Raw genomic sequence first — 23131 nt, 5'->3', positions numbered from 1 at the left:
TGTTGACATTTTGATGTGTTGTTGACATGTTGTTGTTGACATGTTGATGTGTTGTTGTTATGTTGATGTGTTGTTTTTGTTGACGTTGACATGTTGATGTAATGTTGCTGTTGACATATTGATGTGTTGTTGTTGACATATTGATGTGTTGTTGTTGACATGTTGATGTGTTGTTGAAATGTTGATGTGTTGTTATGTTGATGTGTTGTTTTTGTTGACGTTGACATGTTGATGTGTTGTTGTTGACATGTTGATGCAATGTTGTTGACATGTTGATGTGTTGTTGTTGACATGATGTAATGTTGTTGTTGACATTTTGATGTGTTGTTGACATGTGTTGTTGTTGACATGTTGATGTGTTGTTGCATGCTCTTTAGGACTTGATAGTGCATTTTTTTTACGTGGTTTTAATTGACTGGGTTCTGATGGGTTGGGGGTTCGGGGGGGGCACTGGACTGAATGTCTGAGATGAAAGGCGGGATGGGGTTGACTAATGGAGGTGAGGGGGTGGTAGTGGTGGTGGTAGGGGGATGGTAGGAGGGTGGGACGGGAGGTTGGTTGGTTGGTTTGGTTGTTTGTTGCCCCTACACATACCACTCTTTCTTTGAAATGACAGAGCCATCGGTTTGGGACACCATATCGTCGGCTATCTCCGACTCGGGGTCGTACTGGAAGGCGAGAGTCCGTTCGTCGTAATCTCTGCTCTCTCCTTCGTCCACTGTGAAATAGGGCCTCTTCAAGTCCTCCGCGTCTCCGTCAAAATCGCGCTCGCTCGCCTCGAACCCTCCGGTCACAGCGATCTGTGCAGGCTTCTTCTCGTCATCCGAGTCGTCTGGGTACTGCAGGTTGTTGGGGATGGGAGGGTGGGCTGGCAGGCCCCCGGCCTTGCTGTAGCCGTTCCCAAACACCTGTTTCTTGGTGCTGTAGTCGCCCTTGAAGGTGCGCTGGCGGCGGCGCAGGAAGACAAAGAGCAGGGTGGCGGCCGCCGCTAACAGGACGACCCCGCCCACGATGCCCCCGATGACGGCACCCGCATTGTGCTGCTCCTGCGGGATCTCACGGCCCCCAGGTGGCGGGTTGTTAGGGAATTCTGGGTAGGAAAAGACAGATGGAAGGGGTGTGTCAGTGCTCAGGTGAGAGGAGGAGGAGGGAGTGTGCTTGGTGTGCAGGTGCTATTTGTTGAGGAAAGAGGGAAGGGAGACAGGGAGGGATAAGCACAGGGAGAAGAAAGGACGGAGGAAGGAGGAGGAGCCCGTGGACGCCCCCCAAAGGCGGCTTTAACCCCCGCAACAAAGCAAGCTTAAGTCATCGCCAGCAACATGCAGAGGAAAGTGAGAAAGAAATGTACAGCCAGTCTGTCTGTACATCACACACCGTCCCCAAAGAGACAAACATGTTGGAAACCGACACCAATGCAAACTGAAATCCTACACAAGTCTTGAACAGGATATGAGTGTTCCCTGGGGTTTTGCAAAGAATGCCTTTAGTTTTCAAGCTTAAATTAAATCATGATTGTCATCAGTTTAGTGTGTATAATGAAATGCTCTTCCAAGAAATCTAAAGGTTAATGTTTTCAGCCTTGTGAGACAAGCGGCCATGCAGAGAATGAATCATTCAGCAAATGTAACAATTAATAGGAATCATCCCTAAAGTACAGAAGTATGGAGATCAGGTCATGCAACAGCTTTGTACAATTAGATGTATAATTAAGTAAAGATGATGCAGAGACAGGGTTTGAATCATACCTGAAGTACGGAAAGCAGGTCATGCAACACATTTGAAAAGATACTGCATAATGACAGGGCATAATGAGACTGCATAATGATACTGCATAACGAAACTGCATAATGATGCTGCATAACGATAATGCATAACGAAACTGCATAATGATGCTGGCATAACGAAACTGCATAATGATGCTGCATAACGATAATGCATAACGAAACTGCATAATGATGCTGGCATAACGAAACTGCATAATGATACTTCATAACAATACTGCATAATGAAACTGCAGAATGATACTGCATAACGATACTACTGCATAATGATACTACTGCATAACGATACTACTGCGTAACGATACTGCATAACGACAATGCATAATGATACTGCATAACAATACTACTGCATAATGACATTACACAACAATACTACTGCATAATGAAACTAAATAATGATAATACTGCATAAGGATACTACTGCATAACAATACTGCATAATGATACTACTGCATAACGATATTGCTGCATAACGATACTACTGCATAATGATACTACTGCATAACGATACTACTGCATAACGATACTACTGGATAATGATACTGCCTAATGATTCTACTGCATAACGATACTGCCTAATGATTCTACTGCATAACGATACTACTGGATAATGATACTACTGCATAATGATACTACTGCATAACGATACTACTGCATAACGATACTACTGCATAATGATACTACTGCATATTGATACTACTGCATATTGATACTACTGCATAATGACACTACTGCAAAACAATACTACTGCATAACGACACTGCATAATGATACTGCATAATGATACTACTGCATAATGATACTACTGCAAAACGATACTACTGCATAATGACACTGCATAATGATACTGCATAACAATACTACTGCATAATGATACTACTGCATAATGATACTGCATAATGATACTGCATAACGATACTGCATATTGATACTACTGCATAATGATACTGCATAACAATACTGCTTATTGATACTACTGCATGACACTGATACTGCATAACAATACTACTGCATAATGATACTACTGCATAATGATACTACTGCATAACGATACTGCATATTGATAGAACTTCATAACGATACTACTGTATAACAATACTGCATAACGATACTACTGCATAATGATACTACTGCATAACGATACTGCAGCATAACGATACTACTGCATAATGATACTACTGCATAATGATACTACTGCATAACGATACTACTGCATAATGATACTACTGCATAACGATACTACTGCATAACGATACTACTGCATAATGATACTACTGCATATTGATACTACTGCATATTGATACTACTGCATATCGATACTACTGCATAATGACACTACTGCAAAACAATACTACTGCATAATGACACTGCATAATGATACTGCATAATGATACTACTGCATAATGATACTACTGCAAAACGATACTACTGCATAATGACACTGCATAACGATACTGCATATTGATACTACTTCATAACGATACTACTGCATAACGATACTGCATAATGATACTACTGCATAATGATACTACTGCAAAACAATACTGCATATTGATACTACTTCATAACGATACTACTGCATAACGATACTGCATAACGATACTGCATAATGATACTACTGCATAATGATACTACTGCATAACGATACTACTGCATAACGATACTGCATAATGATACTACTGCATAACGATACTGCATAATGATACTACTGCATAACGATACTACTGGATAATGATACTGCATAATGATACTACTGCATAACGATACTGCATAACGATACTACTGCATAACGATACTGCATAATGATACTACTGCATAACGATACTACTGCATAATGATACTACTGCATAATGATACTACTGCATAATGATACTGCATAATGATACTACTGCATAACGATACTGCATAATGATACTACTGCATAACGATACTGCCTAATAAATCTACTGCATAACGATTCTACTGCATAACAATACTACTGCATAACGATACTACTGCATAATGATACTACTGCATAATGATACTGCATGTCAATAATACTACATAATGATACTGATGTATAATGATAGTACTGCAAAATGATACTACTGGATAATGATACTGAATAATGATATTACTGCATAACAATACTACTGCATAACGATACTGCATAATGATACTACACAACAATACTACCTCATGATGATACTACTGCATAATGATGCTACTGCATAACTATACTGCATAATGACACTACTGCATAATGGACACTACTGCATAACGATACTACTGCATAACAATACTACTGCATAACGATACTACTGCATAACGATACTACACAACAATACCACTGCATGATGATACTACTGCATAACGATACTGCATAATGATTCTACTGCATAACGATTCTACTGGATAATGATACTACTGCATAACGATACTACTGCATAACGATACTGCATAATGATACTACTGCATAACGATACTGCATAATGATACTACTGCATAACGATACTACTGCATAATGATACTACTGCATAATGATACTACTGCATAACGATACTACTGCATAACAATACTACTGCATAACAATACTACTGCATAATGATACTACTGCATATTGATACTACTGCATATTGATACTACTGCATATTGATACTACTGCATAATGACACTACTGCAAAACAATACTACTGCATAACGACACTGCATAATGATACTGCATAATGATACTACTGCATAATGATACTACTGTAAAACGATAGTACTGCATAATGACACTGCATAATGATACTGCATAACAATACTACTGCATAATGATACTACTGCATAATGATACTGCATAATGATACTGCATAACAATACTGCTTATTGATACTACTGCATGACACTGATACTGCATAACAATACTACTGCATAATGATACTACTGCATAATGATACTACTGCATAACGATACTGCATATTGATACTACTTCATAACTATACTACTGTATAACGATACTGCATAACGATACTACTGCATAATGATACTACTGCAAAACAATACTGCATATTGATACTACTTCATAACAATACTACTGCATAACGATACTGCATAATGATACTACTGCATAATGATACTACTGCATAATGATACTACTGCATAACGATACTACTGCATAACGATACTACTGCATAATGATACTACTGCAGAACGATACTACTGCATAATGATACTATTGCATAATGATACTACTGCATAACGATACTACTGCATAACGATGCTGAATAATGATACCTCATAACGATGCTGCATAACGATGATGCATAACGATGCTGCATAGGAAGTAGTAATAACTCAAGACAACGCAGAGAGTTAGGATGCGTCCCAAATGTCCCCCAAAAAGCAATGCACTATATAGGGATTAGGGTGCCATCTGGAAGGCAATCTGCACTATATAGGGATTAGGGTGCCATCTGGAAGGCATTCTGCACTATATAGGGATTAGGGTGTCATCTGGAAGGCATTCTGCACTATATAGGGATTAGGGTGCCATCTGGAAGGCAATCTGCACTATATAGGGATTAGGGTGCCATCTGGAAGGCATTCTGCACTATATAGGGATTAGGGTGCCATCTGGAAGGCAATCTGCACTATATAGGGATTAGGGTGCCATCTGGAAGGCATTATGCACTATATAGGGATTAGGGTGCCATCTGTAAGGCATTCTTAGACACAGGTACAGGTAGGTTTTGATGTCTAGACAAACAGCTTGTCTAACAGGAACATGATAGACTTGTGCCACAGACAGACAGCAGACAATGACAGTGGCAGGCTGAACACTAGGCACAGTAGGGGAGAGAGGGGGGAGAGAGGAGGGGTAGGAAGGGAGGGAGGAGGGACAGAGGGACAGCAGGGAGGGAGGAAGGAGAGGAGGGACAGGAGGGAGGGAGGGACAGGAGGGAGAAAGAAAGGAGAGGAGGGACGGGGGAGGGAGGGAGAGACAAAGGCTTTATTATCATTATCTACGGTCAAGCAGCCAAACATCCAGCTTTGAAAATAATATGATTCACGGTATGCCTCATAACTCATTGTAACAGTCCAACCTCAAGCCTGAACAAAACTGCTGAACCCTGCAAACCAACTCCCATAGTGGATTCAATTCTCAAATGACAAACAACGTAGAAATTCTTCAAAGTACACTTAAGTCGACTACAACGCCACCCCAAACAATATATTTCACATCTCTGTCTCCCCACCTCTATCTCTCTCCCTCTGTCTCTATCTCTCTCCCTCTGTCTCCCCACCTCCACCTCTCTCCCTCTGTCTCCCCACCTCCATCTCTCTCCCTCTGTCTCTCCACCTCCATCTCTCTCCCTCTGTCTCCCCACCTCCATCTCTCTCCCTCTGTCTCCCCACCTCCATCTCTCTCCCTCTGTCTCCCCACCTCCATCTCTCTCCCTCTGTCTCCCCACCTCCATCTCTCTCCCTCTGTCTCCCCACCTCCATCTCTCTCCCTCTGTCTCCCCACCTCCATCTCTCTCCCTCTGTCTCCCCACCTCCATCTCTCTCCCTCTGTCTCCCCACCTCTATCTCTCTCCCTCTGTCTCCCAACCTCCATCTCTCTCCTCCTATCCGTTTCTCTCTCGCCCCCTCTGTCTCTCACCCTCTATCCTCTCCACCTCTCTATTCCTATATGTTTCTCTCTCCCCATCTCTCTCTCTCTCCCCCTCTGTCTCCCCATCTCTATCCCTCCACATCTCTCTCATCCTATCGGTTTCTCTCTCCCCATCTCTCTCTCTCCATCTCTTTCTCCCTCTCAGGCTTCTCACAGAGACAGTGTCAAATCTCCTAAAGAGATAAAGGGGAAATAAGTGAAGGCAAGAGAAAGCGAAAAGACATGTCCTCTAGAAAGGTTCACCTGTGGTGGACCAGCAGTGAAGATTTCTGCAAAGAACACAGAAGACAAGAGAGCAGTTGTTTCATAGAAGAGCAGATACATGCATGGTATATGGGACCACTGCTGTAGAATACATGCATGCTATATGGGTAGGCTACATGCATGGTATATGGGACCACTGCTGTAGGCTACATGCATGGTATATGGGTAGGCTACATGCATGCTATATGGGACCACTGCTGTAGGCTACATGCATGGTATATGGGACCACTGCTGTAGGATACATGCATGGTATACGGGACCACTGCTGTAGGCTACATGCATGGTATATGGGACCACTGCTGTAGGCTACATGCATGGTATATGGGTAGGCTACATGCATGGTATATGGGACCACTGCTGTAGGCTACATGCATGGCATATGGGACCACTGCTGTAGACTACATGCATGCTATATGGGTAGGCTACATGCATGGTATATGGGACCACTGCTGTAGGCTACATGCATGGTATATGGGTAGGCTACATGCATGGTATATGGGACCACTGCTGTAGGCTACATGCATGGTATATGGGACCACTGCTGTAGACTACATGCATGGTATATGGGTAGGCTACATGCATGGTATATGGGACCACTGCTGTAGGCTACATGCATGGTATATGGGACCACTGCTGTAGGCTACATGCATGGTATATGGGTAGGCTACATGCATGGTATATGGGACCACTGCTGTAGGCTACATGCATGGTATATGGGTAGGCTACATGCATGGTATATGGGACCACTGCTGTAGGCTACATGCATGGTATACGGGACCACTGCTGTATGCTACATGCATGGTATATGGGACCACTGCTGTAGGCTACATGCATGGTATATGGGACCACTGCTGTAGGCTACATGCATGGTATATGGGACCACTGCTGTAGGCTACATGCATGGTATATGGGACCACTGCTGTAGGCTACATGCATGGTATATAGGTAGGCTACATGCATGGTATATGGGTAGGCTACATGCATGCTATATGGGACCACTGCTGTAGGCTACATGCATGGTATATGGGTAGGCTACATGCATGGTATACGGGACCACTGCTGTAGGCTACATGCATGGTATATGGGACCACTGCTGTAGGCTACATGCATGGTATATGGGACCACTGCTGTAGGCTACATGCATGGTATATGGGACCACTGCTGTAGGCTACATGCATGGCATATGGGACCACTGCTGTAGGCTACATGCATGGTATATGGGTAGGCTACATGCATGGTATATGGGTAGGCTACATGCATGGTATATGGGTAGGCTACATGCATGCTATATGGGACCACTGCTGTAGACTACATGCATGCTATATGGGACCACTGCTATAGACTACACGCATGGTATATGGGTAGGCTACATGCATGGTATACGGGACCACTGCTGTAGGCTACATGCATGGTATATGGGTAGGCTACATGCATGGTATATGGGTAGGCTACATGCATGCTATATGGGACCACTGGGCAACAAGACAATAAATTCCCTGAAACAGTCACATATGTTAGAAAGGCTTAACACTTCTACTAAGACAGATTCTCATATGGAACATGTTTGGCAACACTGTGAAGAAGACCTTGTCTGTAGGTTAAAACATGGATTTCAACAATCCTGTTCCATCTCTATGGGCTGTGTGCTCTACAGGAACACGACTATCAGTTCCCTGCAACAGTCACCTGCGGCACATCAGTCGTAACGTTTCTGTTCGGAAGATAGAATAACTATTGTACGTAGTAATCATGAGCCTATGAACCAGCTTTATACTGTTAACACTGAGGTGGTGTGTCCTAGTAGGAAGACCACTGTTAACACTGAGGTGGTGTCCTATAGGAAGACCACTGTTAACACTGAGGTGGTGTGTCCTATAGGAAGACCACTGTTAACACTGAGGTGGTGTGTCCTAGTAGGAAGACCACTGTTAACACTGAGGCAGTGTGTCCAAGTAGGAAGACCACTGTTAACACTGAGGTGGTGTGTTCTATAGGAAGACCACTGTTAACACTGAGGTGGTGTGTCCTAGTAGGAAGACCACTGTTAACACTGAGGTGGTGTTATCCTAGTAGGAAGACCACTGTGTGCAGCTCACCCTGCACTAACATAAATAACATAAGAATATCTACTTCTGTTAAGCTTCCCAGTAAAGCAATGAAAACAAGCAAGCATCCCAGAAAAGTGCTCAAAAGTAGCCCATGTTAACATATGTAGCCTAAGAAACAAGGTTCATGAAATGAATAACTTGCTGGTAACAGATGACATTCATAGTCTGACTATCTTTGAAACTCACTTAGATAATACCTTTGATGATACAGTGGTAGCAATACATGGTTATAACATTTACAGAAAATACAGAAATGCCAATGGTGGAGGTGTTACTGTTTTATATTCAGAACCAGATTCCTGTAAAGATTAGAGAGGATCTCATGTTAAATACTGTTGAAGTAATATGGCTACAGGTCCATCTGCCTCACCTAAAGCCCATTCTGGTGGGAAGCTGCTATAGACCACCAAGTGCTAACAGTCAGTATCTGGATAACATGTGAAATGCTTGATAATGTATGTGATATCAACAGAGAGGTATATTTTCTGGGTGATTTAAATATTGACTGGCTATCATCAGGCTGCCCACTCAAGAGAAAGCTTCAAACTGTAACTAGTGTCTACAACCTGGTTCAGGTTATCGGTCAACCTACCAGTGTCGTTACAAACAGCACAAGAATGAAATCATCAGCATCTATTTATCACATCTTTACTAATGCTGCAGGAATTAGTTTGAAAGCAGTATCCAAATCCATAGGATGTAGTGATCACAATATAGTAGCCATATCTAGGAAAACCAAAGTTCCAAAGGCTGGGCCTAATATAGTGTATAAGAGGTCATAAAATAAGTTTTGTAGTGATTCCTATGTTGATGATAAATAATATTTGTTGGTCTGTGGTGAGTAATGAGGAGCAACCAGACGCTGCACTTGACGCATTTATGAAATTACTTATTCCAGTTACTAATAAGCACCCATTAAGAAAATGACTGTAAAAACTGTTAAATCCCCGTGGATTGATGAGGAATTGGAAAATGTTATGGTTGAGAGGGATGAGGATAAAGGAATGGCAAATAAGTCTGGCTGCACAACCGATTGGTAAACGTACTGCAAATTGAGAAATCATGTGACTAAACTGAATAAAAAGAAGAAACTACACTATGAAACAAACATAAATTATATAAAGATTGATAGTAAAAAGCTTTGGAGCACCTTAAATTACATTTTGGGAAAAAAGTCAAACTCAGCTCCTTCGTTCATTGAATCAGATGGTTCATTCATCACTAAACCCACTGATAATCAGATGGTTCATTCATCACTAAACCCACTGATAATCAGATGGTTCATTCATCACTAAACCCACTGATAATCAGATGGTTCATTCATCACTAAACCCACTGATATTACCAACTAATTTAATAACTTTTCATTAGCAAGATAAACAAACTTAGGCATGACATGCCAGCAACAAACACTGACACTACACATCCAAGTATATCTGACCAAATTATGAAAGACAAGAACTGTCATTTTTAATTCTGTAAAGTGAGTGAGGAAGAAGTGAACAAATTATTGTTGTCTATCAACAATGGCAAGCCACCGGGGTCTGACAACTTGGATGGAAAATTATTGAGGATAATAGCGGAAGATATTGCCACTCCTATTTGGCATATCTTCATTTTAAGCCTATTAGAAAGTGTGTGCCCCCAGGCCTGGAGGGAAACAAATTGACAACAGAATTTCAACATGCTTATAAGGTAGGACGCTCAACAAGCACAGCACTTACACAAATGACTGATGATTGGCTGAGAGAAATTGATGATAAAATGATTGGGGGGCTGTCTTGTTAGACGTCAGTGTGGCTTTTGTCATTATCGATCATAGTCTGCTGCTGGAAAAACGTATTTGTTATGGCTTTACACCCCCTGCTATAATGTGGATAAAGAGTTACTTGTCTAACAGAACACAGAGGGTGTTCTTTAATGGAAGAATCAGGAATTGTCTTGGTCCCTTACTTTTTTCAATCTAATTTAGCATATCTGATTCAGCTAGCTAAGGTCTTGTTGAGTAGCTAATAAATAGAACCAGGTGTATTAAATTAGGGTTGAAAACTGAAAACCCACAGGACAGTATATCTCCAGGAAGAGGGTTGGGCAGCCCTACTGTAGAGTGACAGAAGACTGCTTCTGCCAGCATTACCAAACACGTACATTGTATTAAATAATTCAGCCTTGACTGCTATTTATATCATGTAATGTTGCCTCTCTAAACTCCCTCTCTCACATGGCTATTGAATGATTCAATGCAACAAAGCACTTGCCTGGTAGTGTTATTTCATGGTCATATAGGACAATAGAAGAGGAGGAAATTGCTCTTATATCTTTAGTCAAAATTAGTATTTTAAATGGATTTGTTTTGGTCTCAACTCCACAGCTGAAGACGTTACATTGAATTAGCACAGTAGATTCATTAACAGGAGAAGATACATTTTCATTAACACGGGATGACATGTTCATTAACAGGGGATGATAGTTGTTCATTAACAGGGGATGACATGTTCATTAACAGGGGATGATAGATGTTCATTAGCAGGGGATGACACATGTTCATTAGCAGGGGATGATAGATGTTCATTAGCAGGGGATGATAGTTGTTCATTAGCAGGGGATGATAGATGTTCATTAACAGGGGATGATACACGTTCATTAACAGGGGATGATACACGTTCATTAACAGCATTACTGTATGTGACTGCTGTGACTACCTATCTACTGTATATACTGTATGTGACTGCTGTGACTACCTATCTACTGTATGTGACTGCAGTGACTACCTATCTACTGTATATACTGTATTTGACTGCTGTGACTACCTATCTACTGTATGTGACTGCTGTGACTACCTATCTACTGTATGTGACTGTTGTGACTACCTATCTACTGTATATACTGTATGTGACTGCTGTGACTACCTATCTACTGTATGTGACTGCTGTGACTACCTAGCTACTGTATTTGACTGTTGTGACTACCTATCTACTGTATATACTGTATGTGACTGCTGTGACTATCTATCTACTGTATGTGACTGCTGTGACTACCTAGCTACTGTATATACTGTATGTGACTGCTGTGACTACCTATCTACTGTATTTGACTGCTGTGACTACCTATCTACTGTATGTAACTGCTGGGACTATCTATCTACTGTATATACTGTATTTGACTGCTGTGACTACCTATCTACTGTATGTGACTGCTGTGACTACCTAGCTACTGTATATACTGTATTTGACTGATGTGACTAGACAAAAATACTTATTTTGAAAGTTGTATCATTTTATCCTTTGAGGCTTTAAAAGTGTTCTGACAGTATGATTGTGAACATTCAAAGCCACTGGGAAACGTCCTGGGCAGGCATCGCTGTAACGTCTGAGTGACAGGAAGCACGAGCACCAACACCAATCAACACCGTCGTTACTATGACAACAAGCGTAACCATGTCAGAAAATGACTGATCTGAAAACCAATCCCATTTGGTGACTTGTAACTTGCTGTTTGGACAGTCAGTATTCCAGAACTGATTTGAGCATTAAGACTTGCAGTGTGAACTAGGCTTTACTCTCACCCTTAACTACCAATCCAAATATCAATGCACCATGAAGACCTCACAGCCACCAAAACAGACCCTCCGGTCCCTCTCTCTCTCCTCTCCCCTTCTATCCCTCTATCCATCCATCTCTCCCTCTGTATCCATCTCTTTGTCACCGACTGGGTACAAACTCAGGTCTCCTGCTTGCCACAAGACTATGATGTAGCTTGCCTGGTGCAGTGGAACCAATGCTAAAGTTGCAAAACTGCAAATCCTGCCTATATAATGCACTCTGAGGCAGGATTTGATCGATTGTTACTATGTGAACTCATACAGGGCTGGGTATCAGCTCTCAGGCCTTTCAGAGCTCCCAGGCTTTAATCTGACCCTGTAATTGGATTATTCTGACTTTATTACACACATGAATGAGACAGAGAGAGAGAGAGCAACGCTAGGTCACCTCCAGCAGCCACACTAACCACCATCCTACTTCCCTTCACCACATCGGCATCTAGCCACCACAGTCCAGAGGGGGGTGGAATAACACGTGATGTTGAAGAGGATGGACGGAGTGGGAGAGGAAGGAGAAGAAGGAAGAGAGTCTGTTAATCCTCTACCCTTCACTGCTCTCCTCTGCTGCGATCCCTCATCCCTCTAGGCCCTCTACTCTTTTCTATTTTTACCAATGACCTGCCACTGGCATTAAACAAAGCATGTGTGTCCATCTATGCTGATGATTCAACCATATACGCATCAACAACTACATCTAGGTGACGTTCTATGTCTCTGTGGTGTTCTGGACTTGGGAGAGGGGATGAGGAAGGAGGGAGGGGGGATGAGGAGGGAGGGAGGAGGGAGGGAGGGAGGAGATGAGGAGGGAGGGAGGGGATGAGGAAGGAGGGAGGGAGGGGATGAGGAAGGAGGGAGGGGATGAGGAGGGAGGGAGGGATGGGGGTGAGGAGGGAGGGAGGAGGGAGGGAGAGAGGGAGGAGATGAGGAGGGAGGGAGGGAGGGGATGAGGAGGGAGGGAGGGGGGATGAGGAGGGAGAGAGGAGGGAGGGAGGGAGGAGATGAGGAGGGAGGGGATGAGGAAGGAGGGAGGGAGGGGATGAGGAAGGAGGGAGGGGATGAGGAGGGAGGGAGGAGGGAGGGAGGGAGGGGATGAGGAAGGAGGGAGGGGATGAGGAGGGAGGGAGGGATGGGGGGGTGAGGAGGGAGGGAGGGGATGAGGAAGGAGGGAGGGAGGGAGCGGATGAGTACCCTGGAACTGACCCTGGAACTGACCCTGGAACTGACCCTGGTACTGACCCTGGTACTGACCCTGGTACTGACCCTGGAACTGACCCTGGAACTGACCCTGGAACTGACCCTGGTACTGACCCTGGAACTGACCCTGGAACTGACCCTGGAACTTGGCCCCAGTGATGTGATGGGCCGTACGCACTACCCTCTGTAGCGACTTGCGGTCGAGGCCGAGCAGTTGCCAAACCAGGTGATGATGCAACCAGTCAGGATGCTCTCGATGTTTCAGCTGTAGAACCTTTTGGGGATCTGAGGACCAATCCCAAATCTTCTCAGTCTCCTGAGGCGGAATAGGCATTGTCGTGCCCTTTTCACGACTGTTTTGGTGTGTTTGGACCATGATAGTTTGTTGGTGACGTGGACATCAAGGAACTTAAAGCAAGGAGAACAGCCTCTCCCTCAATGTGAGCAAGACAAAGGAGTTGATCGTAGCTACAGGAAAAGGCGGGCCGAACAGGCCCCCATCAACAGGGCTGTAGTGGAGCGGGTCGAGAGTTTCAAGTTCCTTGGTGTCCACATCACCAACAAACTATCATGGTCCAAACACACCAAGACAGTCGTGAAGAGGGCACGACAAAACCTTTCCCCCTCAGGAGACTGAGAAGATTTGACATGGGTCACCAGATCCTCAAAAAGTTACAGCTGCACCATCGAGAGCACCCTAACCGGTTGCATCACCGCCTGGTATGGTAACTGCCTGGCATCTGACCGTAAGGCGCTACAGAGGGTAGTGCGAACGGCCCAGTACATCACTGGGGCCAAGCTTCAAATCAAATTGTATTAGTCACATGCGTTGAACCAAGGCAAGTGGTACAGTAGGGCCACGTCTAGGACCAAAAGGCTCCTCAACAGCTTTTAGCCCCAAGCCATAAGACCGCTGAACAACTAATAAAATGGCCACCTGGACTATTTACACTGACCCCCCCCCATTTGTTCTGTACACTGCTGCTACTCTGTGTTTATTATCTATGCATAGTCACTTCACCCCCACCTACATGTACAAATGACCTCTAACCTGTACCCCTGCACACTGACTCGGTACCGGTACCCCCTGTATATAACCTCGTTATTGTCATTTTATTGTGTTACTTTTTATTCTTTTTTACTTTCGTTTATTTGTTAACATTTTTCTTAACTCTTCTTGAACTACACTGTTGATTAAGGGCTTGTAAGTTAGCATTTCACGGTAAGGTCTACACATGTTGTATTTCTCCTTTATTTAACCAGGTAGGCAAGTTGAGAACAAGTTCTCATTTACAATTGCGACCAGGCCTAGATAAAGCAAAGCAGTTCGACACATATAACAATACAGAGTTACACATGGAGTAAAACAAACATACAGTCAATAATACAGTAGAAAAATAAGTCTATAGACAAAGTGAGCAAATGAGGTGAGATAAGGGAGGTAAAGGCAAAAAAAGCCACGGTGGCAAAGTACATACAATATAGCAATTAAAACACTGGAATAGTAGATTTGTAGCGGAAGAAAGTGCAAAGTAGAAATAGAAATAATGGGGTGCAAAGGAGCAAAATAAATAAATAAATAAATACAGTAGGGGAAGAGGTAGTTGTTTGGGCTAAATTATAGATTACATTTACATTTTAGTCATTTAGCAGACGCTCTTATCCAGAGCGACTTACAGTAGTGAATGCATACATTTCATACAAATCATACATTTTTTTTCTGTGCTGGCCCCCCGTGGGAATCGAACCCACAACCCTGGTGTTGCAAACACCATGCTCTACCAACTGAGCTACAGGGAAGGCTATGTACAGGTGCAGTGATCTGTGAGCTGCTCTGACAGCTGGTGCTTAAAGCTAGTGAGGGAGATATGAGTCTCCAGTTTCAGAGATGTTTGTAGTTCGTTCCAGTCATTGGCAGCAGAGAACTGGAAGGAAAGACGACCAAAGGAGGAATTGGCTTTAGGGGTGACCAGAGAGATATACCTGCTGGAGCGCGTGCTACAGGTGGGTGCTGCTATGGTGACCAGCGAGCAGAGATAAGGGGGGACTTTACCTAGCAGGGTCTTGTAGATGACCTGGAGCCAGTGGGTTTGGTGACGAGTATGAAGCGAGGGCCAGCCAACGAGAGCGTAGAGGTCGCAGTGGTGGGTAGTATATGGGGCTTTGGTGACAAAACGGATGGCACTGTGATAGACTGCATCCAATTTGCTGAGTAGGGTGTTGGAGGCTATTTTGTAAATGACATCGCCAAAGTCGAGGATCGGTAGGATGGTCAGTTTTACGAGGGTATGTTTGGCAGCATGAGTGAAGGATGCTTTGTTGCGAAATAGGAAGCCAATTCTAGATTTAACTTTGGATTGGAGATGCTTAATGTGAGAATGGAAGGAGAGTTTACAGTCTAACCAGACACCTAGGTATTTGTAGTTGTCCACATAAGTCAGAACCGTCCAGAGTAGTGATGCTAGTCGGGCGGGCAGGTGCGGGGAGCGATCAGTTGAAGAGCATGCTTTTAGTTTTACTTGTATTTAAGAGCAGTTGGAGGCCACAGAAGGAGAGTTGTATGGCATTGAAGCTCGTCTGGAGGGTTGTTAACAAAGTGTCCAAAGAACAAATAAAGTTTGTGACAAATAAAGTTTGATTTGATTTATAACATTGTACCTATCTCATTTAACAACATAACACAGTCCCTATCTCCTTTAACAACATATAACACAGCCCGTATCTCCTTTAACAACATATAACACAGTCCGTATCTCCTTTAACAACATATAACACAGCCCGTATCTCCTTTAACAACATAACACAGCCCGTATCTCCTTTAACAACATATAACACAGCCCGTATCTCCTTTAACAACATATAACACAGCCCGTATCTCCTTTAACAACATATAACACAGTCCATATCTCCTTTAACAACATATAACACAGCCCGTATCTCCTTTAACAACATATAACACAGCCCGTATCTCCTTTAACAACATATAACACAGCCCGTATCTCCTTTAACAACATAACACAGCCGTATCTCCTTTAACAACATAACACAGCCCGTATCTCCTTTAACAACATAACACAGCCCGTATCTCCTTCAACAACATATAACACAGTCCATATCTCCTTTAACAACATAACACAGCCCGTATTTATTTATTATTATTATTTTTTTATTTCACCTTTATTTAACCAGGTAGGCAAGTTGAGAACAAGTTCTCATTTACAATTGCGACCTGGCCAAGATAAAGCAAAGCAGTTCGACAACATACAAAAACACCGAGTTACACATGGAGTAAAACAACATACAATCAATGATGCAGTAGAAAAAAATAAGACTATATACAATGTGAGCAAATGATGTGAGATAAGGGAGGTAAAGGCAAAAAAATGCCATGGTGGCAAAGTAAATAAAGTATGGCAAGAAAAACAGTGGAATGGTAGATTTGTAGTTTGAAGAAAGTTAAAAGTTAAAATATAAATAATATGGTGCAAAGGAGCAAAATAAATAAAATAAATAAATACAGTAGGGGAAGAGGTAGTAGTTTGGGCTAAATTAAAGATGGGCTATGTACAGGTGCAGAGATCTGTGAGCTGCTCTGACAGCTGGTGCTTAAAGCTAGTGAGGGAGATAAGAGTTTCCAGTTTTAGAGATTTTTGTAGTTCGTTCCAGTCATTGGCAGCTGAGAACTGGAAGGAGAGACGACCAAAGGAGGAGTTGGCTTTAGGGGTGACCAGAGAGATATACCTGCTGGAGCGCGTGCTACAGGTGGGTGCTGCTATGGTGACCAGTGAGCGGAGATAAGGGGGGACTTTACCTAGCAGGGTCTTGTAGATGACCTGGAGCCAATGTGTTTGGCGACGATTATGAAGTGAAGGCCAGCCAACGAGAGCATACAGGTCGCAGTGGTGGGTTGTATATGGGGCTTTGGTGACAAAACGGATGGCACTGTGATAGACTGCATCCAGCTTGTTGAGTAGGGTATTGGAGGCTATTTTGTAAATTACATCGCCGAAGTCGAGGATTGGTAGGATGGTCAGTTTTACGAGGGTATGTTTGGCAGCATGAGTGAAGGATGCTTTGTTGCGAAATAGGAAGCCAATTCTAGATTTCACTTTGGATTGGAGATGATTGATGTGAGTCTGGAAGGAGAGTTTACAGTCTAACCAGACACCTAGGTATTTGTAGTTGTCCACAAATTCTAAGTTAGAACCGTCCAGAGAAGTTATGCTGGATGGGCGGGCAGGTGCAGGCAGCGAGCGGTTGAAGAGCATGCATTTAGTTTTACTTGTGTTTAGGAGCAGTTGGAGACCACGGAAGGAGAGTTGAATGGCATTGAAGCTCGTCTGGAGGGTTGTTAACACAGTGTCCAAAGAAGGGCCAGAAGTATACAGAATGGTGTCGTCTGCGTAGAGGTGGATCAGAGATTCACCAGCAGCAAGAGCGACATCATTTATGTATACAGAGAAAAGAGTTGGCCCAAGAATTGAACCCTGTGGTACCCCCATAGAGACTGCCAGAGGTCCAGACAGTAGGCCCTCCGATTTGACACACTGAACTCTGTCAGAGAAGTAGTTGGTGAACCAGGCGACGCAATCGTTTGAGAAACCAAGGCTACTAAGTCTGCCGATGAGGATGTGGTGATTAACAGAGTCAAAAGCTTTGGCCAGGTCAATGAATACGGCAGCACAGTATTGTTTCTTATCGATGGCGGTTACGATGTCGTTTAGGACCTTGAGCGTGGCTGAGGTGCACCCATGACCAGCTCTGAAACCAGATTGCATAGCGGAGAGGGTGCGGTGGGATTCGAAATAGTCGGTAATCTGTTTGTTGACTTGGCTTTCGAAGACCTTAGAAAGGCAGGGTAGGATGGATATAGGTCTGTAGCAATTTGGGTCAAGAGTGTCACCTCCTTTGAAGAGGGGGATGACAGCAGCTGCTTTCCAATCTATGGGAATCTCAGACGACACGAAAGAGAGGTTGAACAGGCTAGTAATAGGGGTTGCAATAATTTCGGCAGATAATTTTAGAAAGAAAGGGTCCAGATTGTCAAGCCCAGCTGATTTGTAGGGGTCCAGATTTTGCAGCTCTTTCAGAACATCAGCTGAATGGATTTGGGAGAAGGATAAATGGGGGAGGCTTGGGCGAGTAGCTGTGGGGGGTGCAGTGCTGTTGAATGCAGTAGGGGTAGTTAGGTGGAAAGCATGGCCAGCCATAGAAAAATGCTTATTGAAATTCTCAATTATAGTGGGCTTATCGGTGGTGACAGAGTTTCCTATCCTCAGTGCAGTGGGCAGTTGGGAGGAGGTGTTCTTATTCTCCATGGACTTTACAATGTCCCAGAACTTTTTAGAGTTGGAGTTGCACGAAGCAAATTTCTGTTTGAAAAAGCTAGCCTTGGCGTTTCTAACTGCCTGTGTGTATTGGTTTCTAACTTCCCTAAAAAGTTGCATATCGCGGGGGCAGTTCGATGCTAATGCAGAACGCCACAGGATATTTTTGTGTTGGTTAAGGGCAGTCAGGTCTGGGGAGAACCAAGGGCTATATCTGTTCCTGGTTCTAAATTTCTTGAAAGGGGCATGCTTATTTAAGATGGAGAGGAAGGCATTTTTAAAAAATAACCATGCATCCTCTACTGACGGGATGAGGTCAATATCCTTCCAGGATACCAGGGCCAGGTCGATTAGAAAGGCTTGCTCGTTGAAATGTTTCAGGGAGCGTTTGACAGTGATGAGTGGAGGTCGTTTGACCGCTGACCCATTACGGGTGCAGGCAATGAGGCAGTGATCGCTGAGATCTTGGTTGAAAACAGCAGAGGTGTAATTAGAGGGCACATTGGTTAGGATGATATCTATGAGGGTGCCAGTGTTTGCGGCTTTGGGGTTGTACCTGGTGGGTTCATTAATAATTTGTGTGAGATTGAGGGCATCAAGCTTGGATTGTAGAATGGCTGGGGTGTTAAGCATGTCCCAGTTTAGGTCGCCTAGTAGCACGAGCTCTGAAGATAGATGGGGGGCAATCAGTTCACATATGGTGTCCAGAGCACAGCTAGGGGCCGAGGGGGGTCTATAGCAGGCGGCAACGGTGAGAGACTTGTTTTTGGAGAGGTGGATTTTTAAAAGTAGAAGTTCAAATTGTTTGGGTACAGACCTGGATAGCAGGACAGAACTCTGCAAGCTATCTCTGCAGTAGATTGCAACACCGCCCCCTTTGGTCGTTCTATCTTGTCTGAAAACGTTGTAGTTAGGGATGAAGATTTCACAGTTTTTGGTGGACTTCCTAAGCCAAGATTCAGACACAGCTAGGACATCCGGGTTGGCAGAGTGTGCTAAAGCAGTGAATAAAACAAACTTAGGGAGGAGGCTTCTAATGTTAACATGCATGAAACCAAGGCTATTACGGTTACAGAAGTCATCAAAAGAGAGCGCCTGGGGAGTAGGTGTGGAGCCAGGCACTGCAGGGCCTGGATTCACCTCTACATCCCCAGCGGAGCAGAGAAGAATAAGTATGAGGGTACGGCTAAAAGCTATAAGAATTGGTCGTCTGTGACGTCCAGAATAGAGAGAAAAAGGAGCAGGTATCTGGGGGCGATAAAATAGCTTCAAGGTATAATGTACAGACAAAGGTATGGTGGGATGTGAGTACAGAGGAGGTAAACCTAGGCATTTAGTGATTATGAGAGAGATATTGTCTCTAGAAACATCATTGAAACCAGAAGATGTCATAGCATGTGTGGGTGGAGGAACTGAGAGGTTGGATAAGGTATAATGAGCAGGGCTAGAGGCTCTACAGTGACATAAGCCAATAAACACTAACCAGAACAGCAATGGACAAGGCATATTGACATTAAGGAGAGGCATGCTTAGCCGAGTGATCAGAGGGTCCAGTGAGATTCAGACAGCTAGCCGGGCCATAGGTAGCAAGCTGGTGGAAGATGGGAGGGAGGTCTGTTTTTAGCCGCCTCGTGCGTTTCCGTCTGAGGGTTAGTGGGGTTCCGTGTGGAAGGGGGGACCTGTCCAAGTTGGCAAAATAGTTAGTTATAGTGGCCCAAGAAAAGTGTCCGACAGACCTATTCAGATCGCAGCCGAAAAGACAGCTAACGATTAGCTGGCCGCAGATGGGCGATCAGGTTACGTCGCGACGGAGGGGCCAGTTGGACAACTCCCTCGGGCAGATAACGTCGGTGATCCAGTCGTGAAGACCCAATGGGGCTCCACATCGGCAGTAAAACGGGTCAGGATAGGTGAGTTGTAGCCCAGGAGACACTTCAGCTGGCTAGCTCAGGAATAGCCCACGAGTGGCTGACGGAACTCTTCAGCTGGCTAGCTAGCTAGCTCCGTAATAGTGTGTGTTAATTCCGTGACCGACGTTGCCAATAGTCACTCAGGTAGCAGCTAGTTAGCTGCAAGATCCAGGTGTAAATGTCCAGAGCCTGCGGTAGAAATCGAGGAAAGGAGAGAGAATAGGTCCGATATGCTCTGGTCTGAGTCGCGCTGTACAAAAACTGGCGATAGCTTTTCGAGCTAATGGATAGCTGAGGACAGCTAACCGTAGCTAGCTGAACTTCAACGTTAGCCAGTGAAAATGGCTAACCTCTGGCTAGCTTCTGTCGTGGAATTCAGATGAGGTAAATAATACTTTCTTTTTTTTTTAATTGATGAGGCGGGTTGCAGGAGAGTGCTTTGAGGTTGAGTATTTAGAATAAAAAAATGTAAAAAGATAAGTGAAGAAAAAAATATGTAAATATATATATATATACACGGGACACGACAGGACGTCTGAACTGCTACGCCATCTTGGAATCTCCTTTAACAACATATAACACAGCCCGTATCTCCTTTAACAACATATAACACAGCCCGTATCTCCTTTAACAACATATAACACAGCCCGTATCTCCTTTAACAACATATAACACAGCCCGTATCTCCTTTAACAACATAAAACACAGCCCGTATCTCCTTTAACAACATATAACACAGCCCGTATCTCCTTTAACAACATAAAACACAGCCCGTATCTCCCGTATAGCGCACTACATTTACATTTTAGTCATTTAGCAGATGCTCTTATTCAGAGCGACTTACAGTAGTGAATGCATCCATTTCATTTCATAAAAAAAAATTGCTGTGCTGGCCCCCCGTGGGAATCGAACCCACAACCCTGGCGTTGCAAACACCATGCTCTACCAACTGAGCTACAGGGAAGGCTATCAACCCTCCAGTGGTAGTAGTGCACTACTATCAACCCTCCAGTGGTAGTAGTGCACTATCAACCCTCCAGTGGTAGTAGTGCACTACTATCAACCCTCCAGTGGTAGTAGTGCACTACTATCAACCCTCCAGTGGTAGTAGTGCACTACTATCAACCCTCCAGTGAAAGTAGTGCACTACTATCAACCCTCCAGTGGTAGTAGTGCACTACTATCAACCCTCCAGTGGTAGTAGTGCACTACTATCAACCCTCCAGTGAAAGTAGTGCACTACTATCAACCCTCCTGTGGTAGTAGTGCACTACTATCAACCCTCCAGTGGTAGTAGTGCACTACTATCAACCCTCCAGTGGTAGTAGTGCACTACTATCAACCCTCCAGTGGTAGTAGTGCACTACTATCAACCCTCCAGTGGTAGTAGTGCACTACTATCAACCCTCCAGTGGTAGTAGTGCACTACTATCAACCCTCCAGTGGTAGTAGTGCACTACTATCAACCCTCCAGTGAAAGTAGTGCACTACTATCAACCCTCCAGTGAAAGGGAATAGGAAAAGTGAGCCAGTTGGGACGCAGGCTTGGAGTCAGTCCAGCCCACATCATACAGGGGTTAAAGGGTTGCTCAAGATGCTCAGATATCAACACACTCTATTGTGGGGAAATAATGATCTAACCCTGATGAGGGGTAAACTAATTAACTCCCCATTCAAACGGTCATTTGGTTTCTCTCTGGCAAGACATTTTCCCACCACAGCTGAGACACATCACTGAGTATGGCGAGAGGGATGGAAGGAGAGAGAGAAGGGAGAGAGAGAGAGAGAGAGAGACAGAGAGAGAGAGAGACAGAGACAGACAGAGAGAGAGACAGAGAGAGAGACAGAGAGAGACAGAGAGAGAGAGAGGAGAGAAAGAGAGAGAGAGAGAGAGAGAGAGAGAGGAGAGAAAGAGAGAGAGAGAGAGAGTGTATGCATGAGAGAGAGAGAGAGTATGCATGAGAGAGAGAGAGAGAGAGAGAGAGAGAGAGAGAGAGAGAGAGAGAGAGAGAAAGAGAGAATGCATGAGAGAGAGAGAGAGAGAGAGAGAGAGAGAGAGAGACACAGGGTGAATAGCAGAGAACCACACATTTTCCAAACCCATCATTCATGGTGAACGTTAATGACCGGATGAAGCTTTCAGATCAGCAGATCATCAGCCGCTTGGGTCGGCGGTTTGTTCCCGCAAGACAACAGTCATGAGAGAAACCTTTAATGAACTTCATTAGAGAGATATCACCCTATTCAGTGTGAATAATCTTTAAGGGTTAACAACACTTCTTTAGGTCAGTCTCTCTCTACTGTATA

The 23131-nt window shown here is 43.9% G+C and overlaps 1 protein-coding gene across 1 annotated transcript in view; it reads right to left on the bottom strand.

Annotated features, from left to right (window-relative positions):
- Positions 1-391: 391 nt before the first annotated feature.
- The window catches only part of LOC115163869 (nectin-1), a 156178-nt gene continuing 133438 nt past the window's right edge, over positions 392-23131 (bottom strand). Inside the window, exon 6 of the mRNA XM_029716082.1 lies at positions 392-1090. Within this exon, the coding sequence (XP_029571942.1) occupies positions 585-1090 (506 nt within the window). The 3' untranslated portion in view covers positions 392-584. The remainder of the gene's footprint in view (positions 1091-23131) is intronic.

The sequence above is a fragment of the Salmo trutta genome, chromosome 26 (assembly GCF_901001165.1).
Source record: "Salmo trutta chromosome 26, fSalTru1.1, whole genome shotgun sequence".
NCBI classification, from domain to species: domain Eukaryota; kingdom Metazoa; phylum Chordata; class Actinopteri; order Salmoniformes; family Salmonidae; genus Salmo; species Salmo trutta.
Note: the sequence above shows the minus strand (reverse complement) of the source record. Positions and strands in the feature narration are given on the sequence as shown.